Raw genomic sequence first — 22,597 nt, 5'->3', positions numbered from 1 at the left:
CTACCTAGGAAAAGCCAGGAAAGATGCTGGGCTGAGCACACAGATGCCACAGTGAACACTCCATTTACACAAATGCTCAAAAATACTCAAAGATGCTCACACACAAGATTAGATGCCCCAGTCCACACCTAAATGATACGAGGCCACAGCCCACTAAGGGGATGATGAATAGACACAGGATAATCTTCCAGTTCTTCGTGTCTCGGGAAATCTCTCCATACCATTGCTTAGAAAGGAAATTCTAGGAGGAAACAGAGACAGGGAACACAAGTCTTTATTGATGTAAGTACATGGGGGACAGGACAGGGCCCTTCTCCTCAGCCCTGCCCACTCCCAAAATATCTAACCCCCACATCCACGTCTTCAATCTTTTAGATATTGTCTGGATCTTAATGCATGAAGAAACAACTTAAAATTCTGTTTGATTTTTAAGTATTTTTTCCCCTAAGTTCAGTTCTATGTGCTTTAAAAGAGCTGGTTATGTGAGTGAAAATTCACCAAACCTATGAATTTTTAACCACTATAGTTTTTATCTGTGTAAGCTTAGTTTAAACAAGCATGTTTCAAGCCCCCTCCTCTTTGGGGACACTAAGTTTAAAGACAGGGCCAGTGCAGTCTGCTGAGTCTCCAGGGCTCCTAGCTGGAGGCAGATGGGGTGCTTTTATTTGGAAGCTAAAAGGAAGTCAGAAGAAAAAGGGCCGAAGTAAAACCAAGATGGAGTGCACAAAGACAACTGCTGACTCTCCTTACCAGCCCCCAAAAGGTGGGGGCAGAAAAGGGTTTCCATGATGGCAGAGATGTGAAACATCACATTGCTACCAAAAGATAGATGACTATACCAAAGCAAACAAACAAAATAATAAACCTCACAGCTGGGGAAAACACCAGCCAAAGTGGGGTTGGCATGAAGAAGGCAGAGTAAGGGAAAGCTGAGGTCCATGAAGAGACTGAGAGACTGGTGTGCTATGCCCACAGACCTGCATCTCCTCTTCTATTAGAAAGATGGCAAGCGCCACGTGCTTCTCCTGTGTGCTCGTCCTGCTATATCCTCTTGGGGATGCTCCACAGGTGCGTGCTTGACCAAGGAGGGGCAAGCTGGACCCCGGAAAGAGCACCCAGTAAGTAGCATGATGACCCTGGGGCTTGGGGCACACTCTACAGGGGACCTGGAGGCTGCCAAGAACTCCCAGGGACACCACCCCTCTCATCACAGCATGTCTTCTCCTTCCTCCCACAGCTCACTGCCCACTAATCACCTCCAGCTCAGCTCTAGAGCAAACTGCTTACAGCACCGCCTCCTCATCTGAGGTCTCTTTACTGGCCACCGAGTACAAAGTTTGAAGCAGGAGGCAATCCATGGAGGATTAAATCCCAGTGCTCCAACTTCCTAGCAAGCAAGCATGGAAAATATTCTAGCACGTCTCTGAACACGGAGTCCTCGATATAAAATGAATGATGCCCATTTCCACACACACGGTGCAGATAAAACACATAACCGGCATGGCTCGTCTGCATCGCTACCTGGTTAGACAAACATCCCAGTGCAACTGTGAACATGGTTATACGCTGCTGCTTGCTAAACTTGCCTCAGGAAGAGCTTCACCCATCTCAAGATTTCTCCATCACTCATAATGGCTGTGGTGGAAGCAGCTGACTCTGCTGACCTCCCCTTTCTTATAGAATGTCATGGCATCGCCATGGCAACTCTCTGACAACCCCTGTTATTTCTGCTTGAACAGGCTCCTGGGTGTGAACACCTCATCCCTAACTGGTGGTGCTGTTTTGGGGAGATTCTCCAGTCTAGACAGTGGAGGTGGGCACACTGAGGGTGAGCCCCTTAAAGTAATAGCCTAACCCAGTTTCTAGTCCCATTTTCTGCTTTCTCATCATCCACCAGGAGTGAGAAATGTAACCACCATGAACTCTACCATGTTGGGCTAACACTGTGAGCCCAACTACATCTATCTTCCCTTATGTTGCCTCTGTCAGGTAACTTAAGATAACTAATATAAACAGAAAGAGAACTAGTATAGACAACTATGCCCACTTCACAGATGAGAAACTGAGGTTCATCATCTCACATCTACTTCAGTAGACTAAGACCCAGGCAGGATACCCAGCATTATAATGTACTATTTGCTTTGTGGAAGACCGAACAATTCTTTCTCCTTGCCATGTGTCTTGGTTTCATTTCTGTCACTGTGATAAAATATCCTGACAAAAAGCATCTTTGGGGAGATGAGGGTTATCTTATCTCTCAGCTCCACCTTATGGTCCATCACAGCGGGGAAATCAAGGCAGGAACTTGAGGCAGCGAGTCATGTCATATCCTCAATCAAAAGCAGAGAAGTGATTCCATGCTTTGTGTTCAGCTAGCTTTCTCTACTCTTATACAGTCCAGGGTCCAAATCTAGGAAATAGTGCCACCCATAGTAGGCTGAGTCTTCTTCCCACACCAACGAAGCTGATCAAGGCAACCACAAGGCAGTTAAACTGCCCACAGACACTGAACTAGGCAACCCTTCCCTGAGACTCTTCCTAGGTGATTCTATAATCTATTAAGTTTACAATTAAAGCTAGGCATCACACTGTGGTTTGTGTCTTAAATATTTTTCGAAGGTCCATACCCGAAAGACATAGTTTCCAGTATGACACTTTGGAAGGTAGTGCAGTCTTTAAGATGTTGAAGTCTAGGGGAAAGATTTTAGACCATTGAGGGTAACATCATTGAAGGGACTTTGGGTCCTCCTCTTTCTCATCATTTGCTTCCTGGCTGTCATGAGGTAAATGTCTACCTCTACCATGCTCTGGCCGTAATGTCTGCTTCATCATGAACCCAGAAGCAATGAGCACAACCTACCATAAACTAAAACTCCAAACACTGTTTGTCAAAATAAACCTTTCCTCTTTTTATGTTGACCACCTCAGGCATTTTACTACAGTCATGGAAAGCTAACTGATGCATTCCTTTGCCATCTCTTAAGGTAAGACTTTTCACAAAAGCTTAATGTGTCACCGTCTTTCACACTTTCACCCAGGTACTCCCTCAATGTTTTTTACACGGGTTGGGAAATGCGGACTTTTAATGTCATTTTCTTAATGCTACTGATAGCCCATTCCTGGGTACATTTTTCAGGTCCTGGCTTTTTCTTACCTGGACCCCAGGCTGAGCGATGAAATGCTGATCTGTAGCCTCCACTGCCAGCTCCAGACAGTTGCTCCCACCCCAGGCTTCGCAGGAGTAGACCAGTAGCTGTTCTGCCAAGTCTTCATCATTGCTGTAACACTCGGTGAACAACTCTGTATCATCAGGGTAGGGAGAGCTGGGCTCAGCTGGCAGACATGAGATGTGGCCTGCCTAGCCCCAGTCAAAAACTGAACAGATTGGGCACGAGGATCCAGGCAGACAGAAGCATAGAGAAAGCTGTCCAAATATAAGCCTCACTACATGGGTGTTTCTTTAGACACACATAGTCAGTGGGGCCCTTTAATGCAGAGGGTGTTGATAAATGCTTATGGAATTCATCTGCCTTCAACACCTGGCACGGCCCCTTCCCTCTCTGATCCTCTCTCTACCTCTCCTTATCTAAAACAGCTCCTTCTACCCTCCCCCACCGCAAGCCTTCTAGGTGCGATAGATTGGCATACACTACAGTGCGCTCACCCACTGCTCGGGTCTCATATTCATTGGCCAGTTCCTCCGATTCCCCAGCAGCGTTGATATCATTCTTAACTTTGGCCAGGGTCTTCAGAAGCTTGCTGGCCCCCAAGGCTGCCAGAGTACAGCCTTTGGTCTTTGGGGGGCAGGGTGGGAAGATGTTGGTTAATTCGTAATCTGTTGAGGTGCTAACATCAACGTTAACTTCTGAAAAGTGTAGACAAGCAGGAGATGGCAAAGTCTACCATCCATGGTGATTCAGTCAAGTCTGTAATGAGCTTGGAGCAGACTCGGACTTCAATAAACTAACCATTCAATGGTCTTGTATGTAGAATCAGCATATAAAAAGAAAATACTTGGATAAATATTACAAAGTATTAAGCTTCTAACAGCAGGAGGCCTGGCTGACCCACTATCTCAATATTATCACACAGTAGCATCCAGGATACAGGGATAAAGAGAATGAGAACACCGGAAGGCCTGAGACATCTAACTAAGGCTGTGTGAATCCAGCAGCCAAGGGCTGAAGTGGAGACAGAAGCACAGGTATCCATAGATTCATTTAAAGAAATAGTGACATAGTAAACCACCAAGAAAATTCTCAATAAAGATTTCAAAGCAGAATTTTTACAGGACCTCCCCCCCCCACCTCCTGGTCTATAACAGAATAAAGCTAGAAATTATTATTTTTATCTTAATCTTATAATTCAGTGCTAGGGATCAAACCTAAGACCTTGTGCAAGTGAGATAACAGCTTAGAAATCGTCTTAAATTAAATTTCAATATATTTCTTATACTTGGGAGAAAGTTATGCACAGACACCTGGGGAGCAGGAGTACGCTGGAGGACCCCTATGTGACTCCTTTCTGGGGACCACCCATCCTATGTACATCCCCAAGTACATGCAAACAGGGACACAGCCATAGTCCTGAGCACCAGATGCCCCCAATTCTAAATCAGGTATATGGATATGGAGTATAGGTTAGACCAGACTCCTACAGCACAGCATGCGTTGGGCCCCATGCATTCAGTATGGGACTGGACATTACCTGCTCCCAAATGACCTTGGAGAGTTCCTTCTTGTTCTGAAGAATGGCCCAGATGAAGAGAGCTTGCAGCGGGTGCCGGGTGGTGAGAGATGCATCCTGCCAGGGGTCAGAACATTGTGTCCACCACATGCAAATGTAACCCACTTTAGGTCCGTCATTCTAACAGTGAAATGGGGTGGTCAGGAAGTCTGAGAAACTGGCTTTGGAAACCTCTGGGGCTTAGAGCTGAGTCCATTTTAGCAGCTCAGTGGTCTGATTTTCATTGCTCCGTGCAGCTCTCAGTAGGTGGTGTGATTTGACGGGAAATCTTTCATCTATCATAAAAGACAACGTACAACTGTGCAGGAAAGGATAAAGGGGTGGGATTGCTGAGAGAAATTTAAAGACTGAATGGCTTCACCTATGCCATGGAGAACATCCTTTCTCTCCATCTTGTAGATCAGTTTCTCAGCTAGGAAAAGAAAACGTGCTCAGATTAAATCTAACCTTCCTGTGGCTGTTCTCCAATGGTCACCGTGTGAAAATGAGCTTATTTCTTTGGACTGTTATTCAAAGATTGCGGTCCTAGTTCATAGTTAAGATTCTCTATCTTTGAAGGCACCTTTTCAGATGGAAAATGGCTGTGTGTGTCCATCGGTTCCCTTGTTGGCTTTACCAAACTCTAAACTGCACATATGAGACCCAGCTATGTGCTGTATTTCAAAAATCTTAACATAAATAAATGTCAAGGAGAAGATCTACACTTCCACTTCAACCACACACTGAACTCATTTGCACAACACACACGCAACGCACACAGACACTTAAAAATCTCAGCGTTACAAATCATAGCAATCCAGTTTGGGTCCTTCCAGAAGAACTTCTTGAGATAAGAATTTGAGAAAGTGTTTTCTTTAGGAGGGTGAGGAAATGAAGTCAAGAAAGAGAGAGGCCACTGGGAGGCACACCACCAAGCAGGTGGCCAGGATGTGTGCACAGAGACTCACTTCACTATGCCTCTGAACTGTCTCTTCTAAATGAGGAGAAAGTGGGGCACTCACACAGCGCTGGACTCCAACCAGAGCAAATATTGATAATAATTGCTGATGCTGTTGGTGGAACCGGACCTTCCTGGACTAAAAAAGGAATCTCGGGGGATTCACGTCTTCTCTAGTGGAAATATCCACTACTCCATTTCTTCACAGAAGAGTTACTGGCAGTCCTTCACTCTTTACCTGCACAACAGGGAGCTATTTTCGTAAACAAGCTGGCATATGAGCAGGAGGCCATCTGTTAGTCCATGTCCCCATCAAACAGCCTTGGAAAGTGTGTCACACAAGCCTTGTGATCTAGAAATGATGTAACTAAGCCACAGCCAGGGGTTAGAGCAAGACATCAGGGAAACTTTCCCAGTGTCTTTAATTTTTTTTTTTGTTAAGGAAAGATGGTAGAGAAAATGCATAGCTCCCTTCTAGCTGCTTTATGGCAATGGGAAAGAGAACAGGAAAGATGGCGGTAGAGAACTGAATTCTGGGAATAGGAAAGATGGAGGCAGAGAACTGAATTCTGGGAATGGGAAAGATGGAGGCAGAGAACTGAATTCAAATAGATAGCCTCACTCTTACGTACATGGAGTTCCACATCCAAGTCCTCCCTGCTGCTTCTGTCCTCTTTCCAGAAGCTTCGACGGAAGTTTGCCACCAACTTCCAGACAAAGGTGAGGAGTGCGTCATTGTAGGAGTTCTTGGCGATCTGCAGATTCCGGTACACTAGGGTGCTGAAGTGGGTGGAGAAGAGCTCTGTGAGGACTTCATTGGTGAGAAACTTCTGCAGATTCAGGCCATTCTCCAGAAAGAGGCGGACAAACTTGGGTCTGTCCTTTATGAGAGCCGTGAACATGACCTCCTGAAGGTCGGCAGACTAAAGAGACAGAAGAGAGGAGAGCTCATACCACAAGGCCAACGAAGAAAACACTAAGTCTCTGCATTCCAGCCACAACATCCTAGCATCTTCAGCGTCTCTCTCCATCCTGCTTTGACAATAGAATTCATATTTTCAGCATCTAGACGGGAAAGCAGCAGAGTGGAGCCTTTGAATGTGGGAACGCACTTTGAATACGAAGGTACTTATATGGTGACAGCACGCCCACTTAAGCATGACATGGGTCAGGAACCAACTTTGGCAGAAAGGGCATCAGGGAGGAGAAGCCACCAGTGGGAGTCTACAGTAGACACTGTGAACCAGCTGTCAGTGCTGCCTGTCCACACCATGGGCTCTGCTGCCCTTCCTAGGTAAAAATCTCACCTTCTCTACAGTGGCAGAGTTCTCAGACAGTTGCCAAAATGAAACCCATCAAGCCACATACTGTCTAGCAAAGATCTGGGGTGTCACAGCAGCAAATCACTGGAACACTAGGTGCTGGCTACCTGTGTCAGTGTGTCCTGAGTGTCTGGTAAAATGGTCCTACTGAGCTTTCCCAAGAATCCTTTGATTCTTATTTATTTTTAGATAGGGTCTTAACTTGGTATCCCAGTCTGGCCTGAAACTCACCACATGACCCATGCTGGCTTTGGATTCATGGCACTCCTCCTGTATCTGCCTCCCAAAGGCTGAGATTACAGGCAGAAGCCATTGTCTAGTTTTCCTAAGAGTCTAAAGAAAGATCAATGCTCTCTTTTAGCCACAATCCAGTAGGTTTGCTCTGTATCGACTCTCCGGTGTATTATATGGCTTCCATGATATTTATTATAAGTTAGTTTCATTGCCAACACTCACAGATTCAAGGGATCATCAAGATTTTATTTTGAGCATTAAAAGTGGAAGGCGCAAGGTCTGACAACAGGGAAACCTCCCTTAGAAGCCTGTGGCATGTATTCCCAGGAACCCGGGCCCCCTGGCGCCCACTGAATCCATGACTCCTCACCACTAGCAGCCTACTTCACTCTCTCCATTCCTTGTCTGGCCCTCACTGCAATGGCAGCTTCGATGCTTTTATATTGGCCTAATACTGTTTACTTACATTCACATCTTGCCTAGGAGAAATTGTTAAGGGATCTTTGGGTCCTCCACTCTGTTTTTATTTTTTAATTTAATTTTTATAATTTAATTTTTTTTTACTTATTCACTTTATACCCTGCTCACTGGCCCCCTCCCAGGCACACCCTCTCATAATCCTTCCCCCATCACCTACCCTACTCATCTGAGTGGGTGGGCCTCCCTGGGTATCCTTCCCCCACCCCCAGCATTTCAAATCTCTGCAGGGCTAAGTGCTTCCTCTCCCATTGAGGCCAAACAAGACAGCCCAGCTAGTAAAACATATCCCAAGTACAGGCAACAGCTTTTGGGATATCCCCAGCTCCAGTTGTTCAGGACCGACATGAAGGTCAAGCTGCACATCTGCTACATATGATCAGGGAGGCCAAGGTCCAGCCCATGTATGTTCTTTGACTGGTGGTTGAGAGTCTGAGAGCCCCAAGGGTCCAGGTTAGGTGACTCTGTTGGTATTTCTGTGGAGTTCCTGTCCTCTCCAGGGATCCCCGACTCTGTAGATCTCTCTGGGATCAGCAGGTAAGAGGTTCATCTGGTGAGAATGATAGCTCCATTTTCTCCACTGTCCTCAAAGCATATGTCCATTACACCTACTATCTTGCATTTCGTTCCATGTGTGTGTGCTTCCCCATTGGCACCACACTAGACAGTGTGAGGCAGCAGCTCTCAAACACGGGGACTTGCTACGTCAGACTACTGGCAATCAACCTTGCTTTCTAACTCAGCAAGCTTGAAATGGAACATAGCAGTTTATACCACTAGCGAGTTACTGGGTTACATTGTCACTGGTCCTGGGACCACCCTGAAAGCCACTTGTATACAGGAAAAGAAAAGCTTTGCACACACGTGCACACATGCACAGACACACACACACACACACACACACACACACACACACACACACACACACACACACACACACACACACTCATTTGTTTTCAAACCTCGATTCTACCAGTCTTTAGTTCAATGAGTCAGAACAAGATTTCTGTCTCTGAGCCTCAGTTTGTTTTGTTCTGCTCGGTGAAAACAAATGAGACAACCCAGGTCATGCTCTTTCAGAGATTCAAGCTCAGAGCAGCACCTCCCCCAGACACCACCAGGAGCCCCCATCCAGTAACATCTGGTGCTCTGACTCACTTGTCAACAAAATGAGATCATCTCTGCTGTAGGTTGATGTGAGTAGCTAGGAAATCACTATGTGCATTGTGAAACACTGCATGAGGTCATTTTAAAATTTACTTTTAAGTGGATAATAGTATAGATCTTAGTAAGAGCCAGTGTTCTAAGTCGTTTAGAAACACCATCTAATTCAATCAGTGTAACAACACAATGTGAAAGGTGTTACAGCTAGTCTCTGTGTTTTCAGGCAAGCCGGACAAATCTTTAGCAATAGCTCTCTATTCTAGAGGAACACGCACCCTGACACAGTCTCTGCTGAGTCCTATGGTGCACATACTCCTGCCGTGGTGAGTTTTCGGCTACTACTGTGATACCTCTGAATGCAGAACCAGAAATAGTTCTAGAGGCTCCCACTACTAGACAGGATCTTAGACTAGTGGGCTCACACTAGACAGCAGGGTCCTTTATTAGTGAAGGTCCTAACAGCAGGCAGCAGCAGCAGAAGTAAACCCACCCCACAAACACAATTTCTAAAATAAGTAGAAAGTCATGAGTTGGTGAGTTGGTGGGGAGGCATTGTATGTGTGGGGCGCAGGTGTGCATGTGCAGGTGTGCATGTGTGCATGTGTGCAGGTGTATATATGCAGATGTGTATGTGCAGGTGTGTGTGTAGGTGTGTGTGTGTGTGTGTGCGCGCGCGCATGCGTGCAGATGTGTGCCCCTGATAGTGCTCATGAAAAGGCCAGAGTAAGGACATCACATCTCTTTCTCTCTCACTGGACTCTTTATTGCCCTGAGGCTGGACCCCTAACTAAACATGAAGCTGGTCTCTTTGGCCAGCTTCTGTAGCCAGTGAGCTCTTAGGATCTACCAGTCTCCATCCCTCGGTGCGGGCATTACACACACACACACACACACACACACACACACACACACAGCCAGATGCAGAATTTTATGTGACTGCCAGTGATTTGAACTCATGGCTTCATGCTTGCAGAGTAAATGCCCTAGCCCACTAAGCTTTCTCCACCATCCTCCAAGACATTAGCCTTGATTATGTCTTACTTTTGATTTTCACACAATTTCTTCAAATTATAATGTTGTATGCTTCAATTTTTAATAATGACTATATTCAACAACCAACCCCATGCATTTCTGAAAACTTAGCAACTAGCTTTTGCAAGCCAGTATGAGTTGGCTCCAGTATGGTACTGTACAATTAACTTAACAGAGCATAGTTGAGGACCTTGCCCATTGACACACAGATAGCTACTCCAGCAATCAAACTCTTAACCTCCTTGTCCTTCCCCCTAACCACCTTCATCCGAGGTAATAAAATTAAATGTATAATGTTCACAAGTGTCTATGTTTGTTTATTTACCATCTGACCTTATTTAAATAGAATAGTCTTCTCACAGGGATTCATTTATGAATCAATTAATTAATGCAGTTATACTTCTACTTTCCCTCCATTAACTAAAGTTGTGTGCTGTATAATAGGCTTCATTATAGTGCAAAGACCAAACACCACACAATGTTTGCTAAAGGGATGAATAACTCAAAAATTCATGAACCATTACTATTTCTACTGCCGTCATTAAAATTGATCACGTTAATGTAAATCAAGTCCTGATGATACAGTGATGTGTCTGAGAGTGTTTTCTTACCCTGGCTGCTGAAGATAGAAACTGAGTTATGTACATCTTCAAATCCACACATACATGTGTAAAATCAAATAGCTGAACACAAAGATGCACCCTTGTAAAGCTCTGTTTGATGGTTCAATTGTTCCTCCTGAACAGAGTTTCCAAGGCTGACTGAACTTTAGATGCATGGAACCCCATCAGTGGGCTCCTAAAATGTTCATCAAATGGAAAAATCTAGAAAAGTGGTCTGATGGAAATGTATAGTTTTTAAATGCACATGCAACTTCCATATTGGAAGTGCTCTTTTGACCCAGGGCATCCCGAGAACCTCACTCAAAGACACTGGTGAGTGTCTTCAGCAAAGTTGTTCCACTCTCCCTCATACATCTCATCCCTGACAAATCTGTTACCAGAATTTTGCTAGGTGGGGAGGTGGCAAAAGAATGTGGCTGTCTTGATCTTTTTAGTCAAGCTAGACTGACAATTCCACAATAGTCCCCATCCCTTCACGCAACCCCTCCTGAGAGCACACCCATAGCTCCACATCAGACAGGGCCGTACATTAAGGATAGCCTCCACTACAGCCATTGGCTATGCTATTTGTTTGCAAGAAACCTACTAAGTCAGCATTGTTATCCCGTCTTACAACCAAGGGAAATGAGGCTGGACAACACTGATATACCAGGACAGAGTCATTAACAAGATTCTAGATTGATGACCTTGTTGGATATAGACCATCTCCTGCTGAGACCATTGTCCCTGCTAACCCAGGAGTAACCCCCGAGGCTTCTGCTACCTCCCAGCGGCGATCATTGGTGAAGATCTCATCACTGGCAAGGTCCAACTGGTTCCACTCCAGCAGAAGCTTCAGCTGTCCATTCCAGTTGTCCTTGTCTTGCTCATTAGTGCTGAAGGCTGGACGTGGGCAGGAAGAAAAGGGACAGACCAACGGGCCACACATAAGGAAGCCAGGCTATTACATCCAACTATCAGAGCCACACGTCAAAGCCCTGGAATCAGACAAAACTGTCACGTCTCTACTGTCACCATTCTAATCTGCATTGCGTATGCCCTGGAGTCTATAATGACCAGCACAGATCACAATACCTTTCTGTTACATTCGAATACAGTGTAACTAGGACATGTTGGCATGTCTCTATACATCAAGGCTCCATAAGTATTATATTCCAAAAGTTGGATTTGAATTATTCTATATTTAAATCTACAAAATAATTAGCTGTTTCGCCACAATGTATTTGTTATGATTTGAGTGTGAAATGTTCCTCACAGCCTCCTGTGCTTGGATTCTTGCTCTCTAGTTACTGGCAAAGTTCCGAGAGGCCATGGAACAGCTGGGAGGCAGGGCTTTGCTAGAGTAAGTGGGTCACAGGAAGTAGGTCTTAGAGGCCAAACTTCCAACCCAATCTCTTCTCTCCTCTTTCTCTCCCCGCTTTCTCTTTCTTCTCATCTATCTATACTATCTATTCTATTCTATCTATCTATCTATCTATCTATCTATCTATCTATTTATCTATCTATGCATCATTGTCTACTATCTCTAGCTCTCCTTCCTAGTCCATCCGGCTATGAAGAGGTAAGGAGTCTTAGGCATCTGCTTCAACTTCCAGGGAGCTGCCTGTCACCTCCATAGTAGATTACATCCCTTAAAACTACAGTTCAAAACGAGTCCTCCTCCCTCATGTTACTTTTGTCAGATAGTTGGCTTCAGAAATGAAAGAAGTAGCTAATATAGCAAGCATGGCTATTTCCAGAGTTGATATTTTCCAGAGCTATGTATCTAGCTAGACCTAATTCTATTGGAATAAATAGCAATATTGAGAAGCTTCCGACCAGCACAAGAATGTTCTAATAAATACCTAATGATTAAATGATACCCATGTGGTTCCAGATTTTCTTTGTATACTTTGCATATATTGGTCAGGTTTTCTATCTAAAGGGCAAGGCTTTATTGGTATCTATTTACTACAGGTAATTCTACTTTGATGGAATACCTTTTTGAGACAGGGCCTCATTATGTAGCTCTGGCTTTCCTGGAGCTCTCTATCAGACCGACTTTGAACTCATGGAGATCTACCCACTTCTGCCTCCTAAGTGCTGAAATTAAAGGTGTGTGCCACCACATCTAGTTCACTTCGGTGGAATTTTAAGACAGCAAAGCGTTGTTCTCCCTAGAGGTCAGTCATAAACTTCAGGAGATTTGTGAATCCCTGAAGTTAAATTCAAAATTATTTGTGTGTATGTGTGTGTGTGTGTGTGTGTGTGTGTGCTGTGTGTGTTTGTAGCACATGAACATGTGTGCATGTGAAGCATGTGTGCACACACTCCTGGAAGTACAAAGTTATTGCAACATTTTTTTATTATTTAAATATTTTTTATTATGTATTTTCCTCAATTACATTTCCAATGCTATCCCAAAAGTCCCCCATACCCTCCCCCCCACTCCCCTACCCACCCATTCCCACTTTTTGGCCCTGGCATTCCCCTGTACTCAGGCATATAAAGTTTATTGCAACATTTTTAAAGGAGTTTGAGACTCCAAAAGTACTTGAAGCCATGATTGGAAACAGCTGCTTGCAGAGTACCTTGGTTACACTTGATCAGCCTTTTAGTGACATGAAATGTCATATTCTGTGAAATACATCCATCCAAGGAAGTTCACCTTATATAGCAGTCACTTCATCTTACAAGGATACACTCTCAGGGAACTGACTCCACTCACCTTTGTACAGCGCATAGGAAATGGCGTTGCTCACAATCTCATCTCCAGCCTCTTCCATCTTAATTACTGTGAGTAGGTGAGAACTCTCAAGAATTTCTTTGAGCTGGTAATATGCCATGAAGAATGTTGTCAATCAACAGATCTTAGGCATGACAAATATAAACTTCTTTTTTGATGAATCTATTCTTTCTCATTTTCACACACACACACACACACACACACACACACACACACACACTATTTTGATTCTAACACCCTATTTTCCTCTTGCATCCCCTCCTGCTCCCTCTAAATCCTTTCTTTTTCTCAGCAGATCTCCCTTCTGCTACTGTGATCTTTCCCCCTCTGTGTGTGTATACATGTGTGTATGTGTGTGCATGTGTGTGTTTGTGTGTGCATATGTGTATGTTTGTACGTATGTGTGCGTACATATGTGTATGTGTGTGCATTTATCTGTCTGTCCATGAGCTCCACCACATTAATTAGGGTTGCCTGTACAAGCATCAATGAAGGATTACTCACTTCAGCCCAGGCAATTTTACACCAGCGGAGGATATGACGCCTCCTCCCCCAACAACCATGAACTACCTATAGATCCCCAGGGAGGAAGCAGTTTTTTATATGAGTCTCCCCACCTATGATTATACCACCTGTGTTTTTTTTATGACCACATATTGAAGATTCTAGATCTTCCTCCTCACCTGCGTCAGCTGAACCCACAACCTCTAACTTCTTAATTGTATAAATGACCTCTTGACCACAAGAGTGTGAGTGTGTGTGTCTATATGTCTGTATGTGTATGTGTGTTCATGCATGTCTGTCTCTCTGTATGTGTGTGTATGTGAGTGTATGTCTGTTTGTGTGTATGTATGCAGGTCTGTCTGCCTGTTTCTCTCTCTCCCTCTCCCTCTCCCTCTCCCTCTCCCTCTCCCTCTCCCTCTCCCTCTCCCTCTCCCTCTCCCTGTCTCTCTCTGAGTATGTGTGTGAATGTATGTGTAAGAAAGATGAAACCTGACACACTAAAGATACCAATCGTCTGGTAAATAAAAGAATGAAGAACAGGCAACAGAAGACCATGGAAACCTTCTAAGTGTGGTTGGTCATAAAGTCTGAGAAAGGAGGAAGGAATAATTCAAAGGCAAACAAAAAGCAAGAGGACTTGATACTAGAGAGATCAATAACTTATATTATCATTTTTGAGAGACAGATATACTATCCTTTGTGATTTTTTTTTCTGTAGTGTTTAATTTTGAAACAGAGTCTTTGAAAAAAAGCACCTAACTTCAAGTTAATTCTGATTGGAGAATAAAGTTATGCCAACAGCCAATAACTGGGCAGAAGAGACATAGGTGTAGTTTAGGTTTTGAGAAGAAAGTACAGGAGAGAAGGAAGGAGAAGAGGCTATGGGTTAAGGGTCAAAAGGCAGCTTCATTGGGGTAAGACATCTTTGATTTTCTAATACTAAGGGGAGAAAAGAAAGCAAACATGAATACAGAGCACAGTGACAGCCCTCACTGTGAAAGGGTTCCGTGGACCCTCTAACTGTGTTTGAATGAATGGGATTAAGTGTGGCTAATATTCAGATACTACAGAAACTCAGAATCTTTGTGGGCTCGTGGTAGTTGTATGGAATCACTGGGAGGGAGCTGTTGGGGAACAAGGTGAGCTCCCAGGGACAGGAGGATAGCGATTTCTTGGAGAGATGGAGTAAGCGTGAGTCAGCTTTGGAAGTCGGCCATTCGTGTGACCAGCAAGGTCACTCGAGACTACACTGGAAGGTTGCTTATATGTCACAGTAATTTACATACTTATTGGTTAATAATCCCACTCACACGTTTGGTCTTTTGGGAAATCTGTACCAACCGCACAACTCCACATGAATGCATAGTTAAAATGCCAGGGTAATTTTCATTTCTATGTATGCCTTCTGGTCGACATGATTAGAAATAAATTTATTTAATTAGATGTGAATATAAATTAGATATGAATTGCAGAAATGATAATATAATCAAAAGCAGCAAAATTAGCCTGACATTTAGCTTAGAATGAATTGGCTATGATAGTTTTCTTGAAGTAGAATTCAAACCCCCTTCATAAAGAATGGAGGGACCATTAGGACTATTTCGTTCTTTGGATATGACATGAAGCAGACTTCACGTGTCAACACGTAGAAGGTTTAAAATGGAAAGCCACTGGAATGGACACAGGTCCATGTTAAGGAGGCAAATTAAAAATTTCCATTCCTTCCTCTCTGGGTATTCCTGCACTGGCCACTGAATTGTTTTCACCTATCACAGGAAATGGAGAGGTAGCCATTATGCAACACCAGTGACTAACATTTGTCTGTTCACCTGTTAGAATTAACTAAAGCTACACAGTTGTGCAAGGGGTAGAGAGTCAGAAATGTATTGCCATTTCAGACAGCAAGCACCCTTCCCCTTATCTATCTATTTTCATGTGGAAATAACATCAAGGAATGATTTTACTGACCATTCTACCACTTCATTATTTCTGGGTAGACAGTGAGTTTGACCTTCTCCAGCCAAATCTATGATGGTGTTGCTTGCAGAATGTGATGCTCTGATCTTAGCATTTGTCACATACTGGCTGTGATGCGTGGCCTCAACCAGTGCACTCAGGACTCAGCACAAGGAAGGATGCCTATGGCGGGTTCCTCTCAGCCTCTTTGTTCAATTTTGCCTTCAACCTTCCATAAATTTCAGTCTTCACCTCCCTTTGCCTGATTCTTGTGCTAACCTTGGACATGACAGAACATTATCCTTGCGAGAACTTTCCTACAAAACCACCAGTGTTAACCTTTTGGTGTGAAAATCTAAAACAAACAAACAAAAACCCCTACAATATCTCAGTGGGGAGATCACACAAGCAGCCAATAGGCAAGGCCTAGCCCAGGACAGGTGCTTTCTCTCGGCTATGGGGATGAAATTCAACCATATTTCCAGGCTCCAATTTTCTAAATTTTAGACAGTGGGCTTAATCTAGGAAAGACTTGGTTTTTGACCACTTCAGATCCCATCATTCCATCAAGTTTATGAGAGAGCCACCCTCTCATGTAAAATTAAAGGAGCTCACTAGGACCCCACTCTATGGGAATTAGAAAAGAGTACCTCATACCACAGAAAGCTGGGTTAACTTGTGTCATCTTTCAGCCAGTGTTTGGTCTTCCCAGGCTTGCATTAAGTAATATTGTAAGTAAAGAAAGAAAAATCATTTATGGTCCAGGACTTCAGTTTGCTGCATTTAATGTCTTGAGGGCCTCTACAAATAACAAATATTGCTGGAGCTACACTCTAGTTTTTGAAATCTTATTGTTATTACTATCCATTATATAACTAAACCCAACCTTTCATTGACTCTGTGATGAAAATAACCATTGTGCTGTAAGCCTGTTATTTCCTCAGGGAGGTAAAAATTTAGGTGGCAGCATTTGCTCCTAAAAATATCCAAACACATACAGCCGCCATTTCTGGTGGTATGAACTGGTTCGGGTGAAGGGGCTGAGATAAAGGGGCGCCCTGTCATGTGTTGAGCAGACTGTCATTAACATGAAACAAACAGAAATAATGTACAACATTAACACATCCAAATGCTCTGATTAAGACTATCAACCAGAAGCCTAAGTGTTCCTGTATGCCAACTTTTCCTACAAGCCTGCTAAGAAAGATGAGAGCTTCCAATGCAGCCAAAGGTTGTAGGGTCTAGATGGCAGATCTTCCCCAGTGAGGACTTCAATAGATGTCAACTCTGAGTAGAGTCTGCGTTTCTAGGGACTTCCCTCCTGCCTATCTGTGATGCATACCAAACACAGAAGCATATGTGTTAGTGTTGTGGCACAAGAGAAAGACAAGCTTTGCAAAGGACTTGAGCTTATCTCTTAAGAACAGATAATTGGAGAGAATACAACTTATCCAAATTTCAATTTCCAGGAAGGCAACTAGTATAGAGAACAGCCTCAAAGTCATGAAGAAAACCCAAATACTCACTGTTGCTGGTGGAATCAAGAACATAAGACATTATCCCATCCCGGGAACCTCTCTTACCCATACCCAGCCTCCAGCATCTTCCCCCAGACTCACCCATTTGATCCAGCTCTCAATTTCCTCTTCAGGCAGCCGGGACACAGTGCGTGGTAAAAAGCGTACCAGCTTCTCTTTGACCATGGAAGAGGTTAAAACATCCTCCACCTCCACCAGGCTGGCGATCACATCAGCAATCTGCCCCGAGCCTTCCACCACCACACAAGGGATCTTGCTTTTGACAGAGGTGTTGATGGCCTAGGAGAGGGAGGGAGTTAGACAGATAGAGGAGGCTGGAGTGATCAACATAGTCCAGCTCAGGACCAAGGTGCTTAACCAAGGGGGTGAACAAGAGGCTTTGATGCCTCTTACTACCTTTCCCACTGTGGCTTTTATTTCAAACCCAACTCAAACCAACTGCAGTGGCTTTGTGGATGGGAAAAGTAAGCCCATCGTTTGACAACCTGAAAAAAATGACAAATTCCATAAAAATTTAAGTTTGTCTTGCGTAAAGAGGTACTTTGAAAATATCCTTATTAGTGATAACTTATGTAAAAGAAATAGTCAATGCCCTGGAAATGCTTTAAAAAGCAGCTAACCATGTGCTTTATGCCTTGATTCCTTCCTTCCTCTCCCTACTTATTGCAAGAAGTTTCCTGAGATATTACTTTCTGGATAAACACCTCTCCCACCAATGTTTCTTTTGTGAGAACTTTGGAAGTTGGAAGAAGGGGCTCAGACTTTTCCTCACCTAACTTCAAGATCCAGGGATTAATATTCACATAGGCACAGAAAAGCCTGTAAGCCCCTTTCTTTACAGGCTGAAAGCTTTCCCGTAGAGAAAACACAGCCCATGGGGCCAAGAGCATGGAGCTATGTTGAATTTGAGTGAACAGGCTGGAAACCCGTTCACATTCATTCCTCAGAGTCAACACTCAAGATGAATCTAAGGGCAAGTGTTGGATAACAGCTAAAAGATGTGGGGCAGAGGAGCCTGAGAAACATTAGTTCAATGTTATTTAGCCACCTGATCTCCCACCCCGGCTTCGGAGGGATGGACACAAGCTGGGCAGATCTTTGTACATAATGCTGTAGAGCCTTCCTCCCTTGACTTACAGCAGATTTCTTAACTTTCCTTCCTTCCTAGAACAAGAAACCTTAAGTTTCAGATAAAGAGAAGGCATGCAACCATCTCCCAGTTGATCTCTCTCCATCTCTCCATCTCTGATCTACCATCTCTTTCCACCTCTACTGTCTGCCACCACTCTCTGCCTGCTCTTTATTCTTTCTCATTTATTTTAGTTTTTGGAGAACTTCACACAATGCATTTTGATTCTGGTCACTGCTTCTACCAGCTCCTCCCACATCATCCCAACCAACAAGTGGGCAGCAAAGGCTATCCAAGACAACACAGACTAATAAGAAAAAGTCCAGGGCCAGTTATGGGTTACCTTTTGGGGAGTTGTTGACCAACTCCCACCAAGGTATTATCCTTGACAAGAAGAGCCTATTGCTAAAGATACCACCCACAAGAGTCACAGAACATGGGGAAATCAAGCGAATACTGACCTGGAAACCTCATCTCTACTGACTAGCGTTCACAGTGCAGGAAAGTGCTATGCATTGCCAGAGTAGAAAAGCAATCCTCAGTCTTACCCCGCTGTGGATCCCGTGAGCTACAATAGCAGCTGGCCAGGCAAGACATGCCCACTGGTGCAATAAGAGGCATGAATGTCATGGAGGTAACCAATCACTTCCTGATTGGATTTAAGGCCCACTCCAAAAGATAAAACTCGCACCCAGAATTGTTAATGGAACCTGTGGCGAGACACTCAGGCCCTAGGGGAGAACCTATGACTGTCACTCTGCTAAGTGGGCATAGAATTAGACTGACTCTCAGTGACTTACTGCTATAACCATAGATTAGTGCACTGCTCAGCCAGCATCAGAGAACCTTCTGTTTGCAGTAGATGGAGATTAATGCAGAGAACTACAGCTGTGCAAAGTACAGAGAATGAGAGGCTGTAGAACGCTCAGCCCTAAGTGGGACATCTATTTCACACACACCTTCCACACCCCCTCTTTATATGTCTCCCTTTTCAGCATTTGTCTGGTGGCCATTTCACACTGAAAAACATGGCCAATTTTAATTGTTCCCTGAAATTTCTTTTAAAACATATTTCCTTGAAAAGCTCCTGAATGGCTTAAAAACAAACAAACAAACAAACAAACAAACAAAAAACAGTGGTCTCAATAGTGGCTCTTATAATATCTCATAAGTATCTGTTGAATGAATAAATGAAAGGCCATTGTTCCATAAAAGAACAGACAGTGAGTATTTGTCTATGATTCCAGGTAATTTTGCCAGCAAGGGCAGAGAAGGTGACTGTGTGCAAGTCTGCTAATCCTAACCCCAGTTTTAAACTAAAATCAAGAAAGAGGAGGTGGGCATAGAAATAAGTAGAAAGTTGATTGTATTTTCTTAGATCTTATCCTTATAGCAAAAAAAAAAAAAAAAAAAAAAAAAAAAACCCTCTGGAAGACAATGTATCCATTAACTATAATGCAGTCTTGATGATGTTCATTTCTACAGAGCCAGAGGCTGAATTTAGCCCAACAGTAACAGGTGCAACAGTAACACCGAGGCCCCAGATGTGGGTGGGAAAGCGGAGTCTTTGCCCTGATACTCAGTGTCAGGGGTGCAGAATCATCCAGGCACTCCATGTTGGCAGCATCACCTGGCCCTGAGATTTCTGCACATGGAGTCCAGGATTCCCGGGAGTTATTTATGCCATTCTGAGTGCATCTCCCAACACTTCTCAGCTAAGGAGCTACCTGTGTCTAGTAAAGGAATGGCACGTGGTGGGAAAATATTTCCTGCTTACTTCAGTAAAGAGCTTAGTATATAGAGATGACAAAGTCAAGAAAGTCCCTGAACAAAGCTTTCAAGAATTTGGGACATCGTAAATAAACCAAATTTGTAAAACTGTCAGGGAGAAAAGGAACTGCAATTAAAACTTAAAACACAGAAAAGCTATATAATGGCATTTCTAGTAAAAAAAAAAAAAAAATCCAGTCGGGAATGGAAGGGCCATCCAAATGCAAGAAGTGTTTTAGAACTTAAATATGTATGGCCAGGAAAAAAATCTCTCCACAAAGCAATACAGCTAAAATGGTAAGACCAAAAAGAAGTGATTTCTAAAGTTGCAGGAAAAGAAGTCAACTCACAAAACCAATGCCATTGGAGAGATCAGGAGACTCAGTGGAAACCCAGAGTCAGGAAAGCATAGAATGACTGACATGTGTCAAGTCCTGAAAGTTAAAACAAAGAAACAAACAAAAACTGCCAAAAAGATCAGCATACTCAGAAAAGCTATTTTTTTTAAGTAGGAGAAGTGGGATAGATAGATGGTTCTCTCTCATCCTATACCAAAATCAAAGAAAAATGGATCGGAGACCTTAGTATGTGACCCAAAACTTTGAACCAAGAAGAAGAACCCAGGCAGAACACTTCAAGATACAGAAGCAAGCACCTTCCAGGAAAGATCCCAGTGGGTCAGGAAACAGCACCACACAGAGAACTGGAGTTTCATGAAATAAGAAAGCTCCTCCATAACAAAGAAGGCAGTCCACAGAGTGAAGGGACAGCTGCCAGTGGGAGAGAAAGCTGTGCCAGCTACACAGCTTACAGGGTACTCATATCTAGAATCTATGAACTCCAAAAGCTAAGTACCAAAACCCCAAATTCTATAGCTATCAAACAAACAACTAAATTCAACAGACTGCCCCTCAAAAGAAGAAATACTAAGGGCCAAAGAATTATAAAAATATGTTTAACATTCTTGGCCATCTCACCACCGTCAGACTGGCTAGCATCAAGAAATAAAGTGAGAACCTGCTGGTGAGGGCGCTAAGGAAAAGTGGCCCTTCTGTGCTTCTGATTGAAGTTTACGTTAGTGCAGTGGTTATGGGAAGAAACATAGAGATACCTGAAAATAAAAATAGAAAACCTATAGGAACCAGCATACCACTCATGAGTCTACACCAGGAAGGAATCTAAGTGGGCTGACACAAGAGATAACAGCGCTCCCACGTGCACTATGGGACTGTCCAGGACAGCTGAGATATATAACCAGACTAATTGCCCCACGGGTGGATGGATAAAGTGTTGGCTAAGACAATGGAGCTTTAGGCAGCTCTAAAGGAAGCCTTGTCGTTTGTAGAGAAAGGGGTGGCATTGTAGATAATAATGTTGAATAAGAAAAAACAATCATATTTCCTCTTCTATGGAGAATCTAAAATACACACACACATACACACATGAGAGAGAGAGAGAGAGAGAGAGAGAGAGAGAGAGAGAGAGAGAGGGAGAGAGCTGCCATGACAGGAGAAGGGACTGTGTGGTGGAAGGAAAGAGAGGAAAGAAATGGGGAGAGGGAGTTGTGTACTGAACGTGGGGAAAGTACAGGATGCCCATGCATGAGAAGCTCACAGTATATTTTGTTTTATACAGTAACTGGAAATTTAGTTTTAAAAGATCAGATAAACCCAAAAGACTTGGGGGTAGGTGGGAGCATCTACTGAATAAGCTGTAGACCAGCCTTCCAGAAAACCAAGCCAGAACTCACTTTTAGAGTCTCTCTTCCACCTCCTTGGGCAAAACACACGATGGGGATCTTACCACCATAGTTGGAATCTGTAAAACAAAGAAGAAAGTGTGTTTGGACTCCATCTTAAGGACTGGGCATGGAGGAGGTGGGAGGAGTGTCTGCTCATGCCTTGGGTCTTAGCTGCTTGGATTTGACCTTGACCTTGAAGGGATAGATCTCACAGAATGAATCGCCATGCACCAGACCATCAACTGTGTGACATGCGCAGTGTTGCCATGTGTGGCTGCTTTTTAAAATGCTGAAGTCGGTGCTTCATTAACAGTTGTGGCTTTGATTAGAGCGGGTTGAAGTTTGCTCATATTCTCTCCCTCATTTGTGTAATCCTATGCTTTCTTAAGTGGGTGACAGATTTGCATAACGAAGCATTCTCTCAATGGAGTTTAGTGCATCTATAAATAGCTTCCTTAGGGAAACAATTGAGGATGTCCTGTGAGTCACTGTCAATCACAGGACAGCCTCTCTCCAAAGCAAGACACCCTTCAGCACCCTGTCTGTGCACAGAAAGGGTAGGCACCTGTAGCTTGCACTCAGTTTCTGCAAAACCAACGTTTTGGTGATTCTATCCTGGTAGTCCATAGAAACTAAAGCATTAAATAACCTTTCAGGGATGGAGAGATGGTTCTTCCAGAGGTCCTGAGTTCAACTCCC

General features: G+C 43.7%; 1 protein-coding gene across 5 annotated transcripts in view; it reads right to left on the bottom strand.

The window, feature by feature from the left end:
* Trpm8 (transient receptor potential cation channel, subfamily M, member 8) overlaps nt 1–22,597 on the bottom strand; it is an 82,119-nt gene that overhangs the window by 34,204 nt on the left and 25,318 nt on the right. For 3 of the 5 annotated variants that reach the window (NM_134252.4, XM_006529226.2, XM_006529225.2), the window contains 9 exons: nt 21,908–21,975; nt 17,340–17,537; nt 13,243–13,345; nt 11,299–11,417; nt 6,316–6,606; nt 4,708–4,803; nt 3,665–3,794; nt 3,155–3,300; nt 129–241 (listed from right to left, as the gene is read on the bottom strand). In NM_134252.4, coding sequence (NP_599013.1) covers nt 129–241; nt 3,155–3,300; nt 3,665–3,794; nt 4,708–4,803; nt 6,316–6,606; nt 11,299–11,417; nt 13,243–13,345; nt 17,340–17,537; nt 21,908–21,975 — 1,264 coding nt within the window. Of the gene's footprint in view, nt 1–100; nt 242–3,154; nt 3,301–3,664; nt 3,866–4,707; nt 4,804–5,921; nt 5,990–6,315; nt 6,607–11,298; nt 11,418–13,242; nt 13,346–17,339; nt 17,538–21,907; nt 21,976–22,597 lie in introns of those variants that run through there. The other 2 variants (XM_017319118.2, XM_006529229.1) reach the window with 2 other exon arrangements.

Source organism: Mus musculus, chromosome 1 (assembly GCF_000001635.26).
Source record: "Mus musculus strain C57BL/6J chromosome 1, GRCm38.p6 C57BL/6J".
Classification (NCBI taxonomy): Eukaryota; Metazoa; Chordata; class Mammalia; order Rodentia; family Muridae; genus Mus; species Mus musculus.
The sequence above is the reverse complement of the archived record's forward strand: the minus strand, read 5'-3'. Positions and strand labels throughout refer to the sequence as shown.